This window comes from Arachis ipaensis, chromosome B02 (assembly GCF_000816755.2).
Source record: "Arachis ipaensis cultivar K30076 chromosome B02, Araip1.1, whole genome shotgun sequence".
Lineage (NCBI taxonomy): Eukaryota > Viridiplantae > Streptophyta > Magnoliopsida > Fabales > Fabaceae > Arachis > Arachis ipaensis.
In genome coordinates this window covers 108,007,925-108,014,326 of record NC_029786.2, presented here as the reverse complement: position 1 = coordinate 108,014,326, position 6,402 = coordinate 108,007,925, and the positions used below count along the sequence as shown (strand labels likewise).

General features: G+C 46.0%; 3 protein-coding genes across 3 annotated transcripts in view; 1 reads left to right on the top strand and 2 right to left on the bottom strand.

Moving 5' to 3' along the window:
* The window catches only part of LOC107628065 (serine/threonine-protein phosphatase 7 long form homolog), a 3,228-nt gene extending 1,723 nt beyond the window's left edge, over positions 1 to 1,505 (bottom strand). The window contains exons 1-2 of the mRNA XM_016330873.2: positions 1,302 to 1,505; positions 20 to 762 (exon numbers count right to left, since the gene is read on the bottom strand). Coding sequence (XP_016186359.1) covers positions 20 to 762; positions 1,302 to 1,367 — 809 coding nt within the window. The 5' untranslated portion in view covers positions 1,368 to 1,505. The remainder of the gene's footprint in view (positions 1 to 19; positions 763 to 1,301) is intronic.
* On the top strand, positions 1,676 to 3,355 carry LOC107628064. The gene has a single exon (XM_016330871.1). It carries the CDS (start codon positions 1,676 to 1,678, stop codon positions 3,353 to 3,355), a length of 1,680 nt encoding a protein of 559 aa, XP_016186357.1.
* LOC110269126 (serine/threonine-protein phosphatase 7 long form homolog) lies at positions 3,608 to 5,985 on the bottom strand. The gene is made up of 3 exons (XM_021116733.1): positions 5,111 to 5,985; positions 4,944 to 5,031; positions 3,608 to 4,842 (listed from the first exon to the last, which is right to left on the bottom strand). The coding sequence occupies exons 1-3, from the start codon at positions 5,812 to 5,814 to the stop codon at positions 3,928 to 3,930; spliced, it is 1,707 nt and encodes a 568-aa protein (XP_020972392.1). The 5' UTR covers positions 5,815 to 5,985; the 3' UTR covers positions 3,608 to 3,927.

Here is a 6,402-nt window from a genome sequence, read left to right as displayed (position 1 = left end):
AAAAAAGCATAACCCAAACCTTGATGCCAGCGGGAAAGAGAAAACCTCAAACCCGGCCGGCCTAAGAGACGGAAACCGCCAGAATATCCAACTCTGAAGTAACTGGAGCGGGCCCGCAAGATTAGTCACATTTCTGTTTGCTACCCGACACATACATCGGTACAGCCACGCCAAAGCGGCCGAACCCCAGCTATACCTCCCCATGCCATCAAGGTTTGCCACAAATGGCAACCATCGTATATGAACCCGGTTCGCACTCTTGTCCCCAAATAACTGAGTCGATAACAGCATCATGATGTAGGCCCGTGCGTATATGCGGACAGTCTCCTCGCTCGCATCTGGTGGTAGCACCCTAAACCTCTCGTGGAACCATGTAAAGTGTACTGTCATCTGCTTGACCTTATTCGGTGGGGGCCGCTCACCGAATAGGTCCTCAAACCACTCCCAAGCTGGTCGGCCACCCTCCATGTATGTCTCAAACTCACCAAGGCAACCACTCACAGCCTCCCCATCCACAGGAAGCCCTAGCTGAAATGCCACATCCTGCAATGTCACTGTGCATTCTCCGAAAGGCATGTGGAACGTATGCGTCTCAGGACGCCACCTCTCAACGAACGCACTAACGAGTGGCTCATCCAACCAGAACCATTGGCTATTTAGCCTAGCCAAATGGTACAATCCAGCCCGCTCTAAATACGGGATGATCCTTTCATGCATGGGCATATTCTGTTGCCGCCTCACACTGTATATACACCTATTGGGCTGCACAGAACAACAAACGAAAACAGAGTCCAATTAAATTCTCCTATCCTTAAACAGATTTCCATATCTAACCGAATACGAATACCTTAAAACATCAGCAAATTCTCCTATATAATATTTAAAAAAAATTTCCTACTCACGATAGGGAAAATGACAACACAAATAATTTACTTATTAACATCCAGAAATTTTAAAATATTGTAAAGAATTTAAATTTAAAACTTCATATCATACAAATATCCTAAACAAACTATAATAATTCACTAATGTCAACTATCCCGTTCCCTAAACTAAACCAACATTAATTAGCGGGCATAACATTCATTGAATGGAATTAAATTTCAGGTAACTAGGCATATCTATAACTAACCAAGAAAAACTAAAAACACTAAACCAAGATTAGTGAACTAACATCCTAGCATGCGAACCCTAAATTCAGGATACAACGACTAATCTATAAATTCTAATTCCTCTACCTAACCTACCGTTTTTCTAACTAAGATATGCAAAGACTAGAAAAAAAATAAATATTAACTAACCTCGTCACCAATAGAACCGGCAATATGCGCAACGCCGTTCAGTCGGTACAGGTTCCTGCCTGCCATGATAACTCGCCAGAAGTCGCCGCTGAGGAACCTCGGGCCCGCTCACAACTTGCTCTGACTTCTCTCTACAATTTCCTCTCTCTAGAAAACTCCTCAAACCTTCTAAACACATAATCCGCGGCTGCAACCACGGTTTATATAGGCAAAGCATCACACGTAAACCGCTACTGGCTGTAGCGGTTTACACACACGCACACACACACGTAAACCGCTACTGCCAGTAGCGGTTTACGTGTGTGTGTCTGAATGGGGCTGCCTATATAAACCATAGAGGGACCAAATGTGAAGAAGTAGAGTGTTATTCACAAATGGAGAGAGAGGAAAGTTTTGTGGCTCTGGTTCACTGCTCTGGAAAAATTCAAAAGAGCAAAAGGCATGGTGTAAAATTCACAGATAGAGAACCACTTAGTGTTTTTATCCGATCTTCGAATACGTTGGCGGAGATTAAGCAAAACATATTACGGAAGCTCGGTGTGTGTGGGACGAAGTGGGTAAAAAAATTATTTTACAAGATTCCCATTGATGTGGTCTCAACTGGTGTGAGATATGAGAAGACCTTCGTGATCGGGTCGGATGAAGACTTGCATGTCTTGTTTCACTGCAGGCGTAGTTTTCCAGAGGTGAGGGTAACTGAGCTGTTTGCAAAGTTGGAAGATGGTGTGGATAGCTCAGGGGCATCGGCCCCTAATCCTCAGTCGATCCCAGCCGGTGGTGCCTCAACATCGATGCCTGTGGTAGCAGTGGCAGTTCCGAATCCGGAGCCCGAACGTGCTGGGGCTGTTCATGCATATGTTGGTCCTGTTGTTCCTGATTTTGAATGCGATGTCGGACCGGATCGGGTTGAGAATGCACTGTTTGACGATGATTTGGATGAGGAGCCTGTCGATATTGGTGGGGACAGTGATGATGATATTCCAAGAGGCGGACGTTCAGCCCATGGATGTTCCGGTTCTGCAACACAGGAGTACCCTCCCCACCTCTCTTCTTTGAACTTGGAAGCCATCGGTCAACAGCAGAATGCTGATGCAACATTCGAGGGGCAGGGGATGCATGATGGGACAAATATGTCTGAATTTCAGATTGGCCAATCCTTCCAGAGTAAAGAGGAAGCCGTGTTGAGTGTGAAGGATTACAGTATTCGGCGTGGAGTTGAGTACAAGGTTATGGAGTCTGACAACCTGAAATACCAAGGGAGATGCAAGGAGTTTGGTAACGGGTGCACGTGGTTGATTCGGATAGTCATGCGGAAAAGGAAGGGCACATGGGAGGTTAGGAGGTACAACGGTCCGCACACGTGTATGGCCACATCGATATCAAGCGACCACAAGCAGCTTGATTATCATGTCATCTGTGCGAGAATCTATCCATTGGTTCGAGCTGATGCGTCGGTGTCTATTAAGGTGTTGCAAGAGGCCACGGAGGCGACTTATGGATTCATGCCTAGTTATCGGAAGGTGTGGTTGGCGAAGCAGAAGGCAGTAGCGCAAATATATGGTGATTGGGAGGAGTCATATGCAGATCTGCCTCGGTGGATCCTTGGAGTCACATGCACGATGGAAGGTTCGATTGCTCTATTGAAGACGTCCCCGGTTAGGGTGGGTGACCAAGTTGACGAGGATAGAGTTTTCTTTCATCGGATGTTCTGGACGTTTCCTCCGTGTATTGAGGCTTTCCGCCACTGTAAGCCGCTGATAAGCATCGACGGCACACACCTGTATGGCAAATATGGCGGGACGTTGTTGTTGGCGATCGCACAGGATGGTAACTCGAACATTTTGCCTGTTGGGTTTGCACTCGTGGAGGGAGAGAACGTAGATTCTTGGTCGTACTTTCTATCGAACCTTAGAAGGCATGTCACTCCACAGCAGGGTATTCTCGTGATCTCTGACAGACACAACGGCATCAAGGTTGCATTAGAGAGCCCCGATAGTGGTTGGCAACCCCCCCATGCTTATCGGGCATTTTGTATTCGGCATGTTGCTGCATAGTCTTTTTGTTTTTTCTTGTGAATGATAGTATCGGTAGTTGTGTTTCACTTTTGTAGAGATATTGTCCTTAATTTCCATCTTAGCTAATAGATCGATAAAGAATAGACTGTCTCAACATAATCATAAAGTAAAAACTGAACAATATAAAAGTCCTTCCAACAAGGCTAAACATAAGGTCCAACGGGCATAAAACATAAAGTAACAAGTACCCAAAATAACAGTCATCCAAAAATAAAAAATACATAAAAGTCCTAAATCAGAAAATAAACTACATAGCGAGAAATAAAAAACAACAACACATGGTGCTAACCATCGCGATCATCCCTCGCAACATCATGAAAGTCACCAAGGAGATGAGATCCTGTCCCACATCGAGCTGGACGTCTGACTCGAGTCGGTCGGGCTGCCTCCTGTCCAACATCATCACGTGGAGGGTCTAACCCGAACGCGGACTGGGGGGTGCCCCCCATAGTGAACCAAGTATCCAACGGACTACCTGCAGGCACGTTCAGATCTACCCCATACTGACCCTGATAATCATGTGGCTGGGAATGCATCTCTGTCAACTGTGGCTAGTAAGCTCCGGTCTCCATCTGCACATCCGGCATCTGCTGCTGGTAAGACTGGCCACCAAACTGCACATTCGACGTGCCAGCATCATCCCTAATCAACTCAGCAAAGTCTGCATAAAACCGTGGACTGACCAGCTGATCATCTAAATCCATAGTCATGGTCGGTGTGAACTCCGGCATCTGAGAATAAGCTCTGCTAGTGAATGTATCCCCTACAGCCTCAGTCGTTGCAAACCCACTAACTCCGCCTGCGTGCTGTGTATCATCCGGAGTTCTCCCACGTCTGGCATTAGCCCGACGAACACGGTGATGGACCTCAGCTCTAGCATCTCCGCCTGCGTCATCCTCCTGCATCGCATCATGTAACCACCTCCACTCTCGACCGGTGTCCCTAGTACCAACACGACGGCGTCTCTCAACACGACGGTTGTCCGGCATATCAGGTAGCTGTGATCTGCGTGGAACCTGGGAGGATCCTCTCTGATATGCCTCCGGAGGTATCTGGGTGCCTCTAGGATCGGCAAATGCAGCCCCAGGGCTAAGGAATCGCTGAGCCTCTCGGTACCACCAATCTAGGTAATCTGCAGATGGGCCAGGATCTGCCACTCGCTCAATGGAAATGACGGCATCAAGTCGGTTCTCCCAATGCTCATGCCATTTCTGATAGTAGTGGGGAAACCACCTATCGCCACCCCTACCGTCCTTAGCATGCAGCCAGTCTACGTTCAAAGCATCCTCGGGGATATGTTGTACTCCACCTAGCTGTGGAACAACCCTGTCAACCTGATGCCACTCGATGACCGCAAAGTATATCAAGGCAGTCACGGCTCGCCACATGCGACTGTGCTCCTCTGTAAGTATCTCTGGATGGACCACGGCAAGTACATCAAGCGCGGAGTAGGGCTCCCACACAATCTGAAATTTAAGAACTCATCAAGGACTACAATAACAAGTATATATCTAGTCACGAATAGAGATCAAACAAAAAGTAAAACTCTTGCTGCTATAAAACTTACATCACGAGCGGTCAGTCGATCCAATGCAAGCCGATACCTAATGACCCTCTGCTCCTTTCCATCATTAGGAGGTAAGTAGGCAGACCACCTAAATTTAAGTCATATGAGACACGAAATTTAAAATATGCCCAATAAATTTGTTAAACTTAAAAAAGCATAACCCATACCTTGATGCCAGCGGGAAAGAGAAAACCTCAAACCCGGCCGGCCTAAGAGACGGAAACCGCCAGAATATCCAACTCTGAAGTAACTGGAGCGGGCCCGCAAGATTAGTCACATTTCTGTTTGCTACTCGACACATACATCGGTACAGCCACGCCAAAGCGGCCGAACCCCAGCTATACCTCCCCATGCCATCAAGGTTTGCCACAAATGGCAACCATCGTATATGAACCCGGTTCGCACTCTTGTCCCCAAATAACTGAGTCGATAACAACATCATGATGTAGGCCCGTGCGTAGATGCGGACAGTCTCCTCACTCGCATCTGCTGGTAGCACCCTAAACCTCTCGTGGAACCATGTAAAGTGTACTGTCATCTGCTTGACCTTATTCGGTGGGGGCCACTCACCGAATAGGTCCTCAAACCACTCCCAAGCTGGTCGGCCACCCTCCATGTATGTCTCAAACTCACCAAGGCAACCACTCACAGCCTCCCCATCCACAGGAAGCCCTAGCTGAAATGCCACATCCTGCAATGTCACTGTGCATTCTCCGAAAGGCATGTGGAACGTATGCGTCTCAGGACGCCACCTCTCAACGAACGCACTAACGAGTGGCTCATCCAACCAGAACCATTGGCTATTTAGCCTAGCCAAATGGTACAATCCAGCCCGCTCTAAATACGGGATGATCCTTTCATGCATGGGCATATTCTGTTGCCGCCTCACACTGTATATACACCTATTGGGCTGCACAGAACAACAAACGAAAACAGAGTCCAATTAAATTCTCCTATCCTTAAACAGATTTCCATATCTAACCGAATACGAATACCTTAAACCATCAGCAAATTCTCCTATATAATATTTAAAAAAAATTTCCTACTCACGATAGGGAAAATGACAACACAAATAATTTACTTATTAACATCCAGAAATTTTAAAATATTGTAAAGATCTAAAATTTAAAACTTCATATCATACAAATATCCTAAACAAACTATAATAATTCACTAATGTCAACTATCCCGTTCCATAAACTAAACCAACATTAATTAGCGGGCATAACATTCATTGAATGGAATTAAATTTCAGGTAACTAGGCATATCTATAACTCACCAACAAAAACTAAAAACACTAAACCAAGATTAGTGAACTAACATCCTAGCATGCGAACCATAAATTCAGGATACAACGACTAATCTATAAATTCTAATTCGTCTACCTAACCTACCGTTTTTCTGACTAAGATATGCAAAGACTAGAAAAAAAATAAATATTAACTAACCTGGTCACCA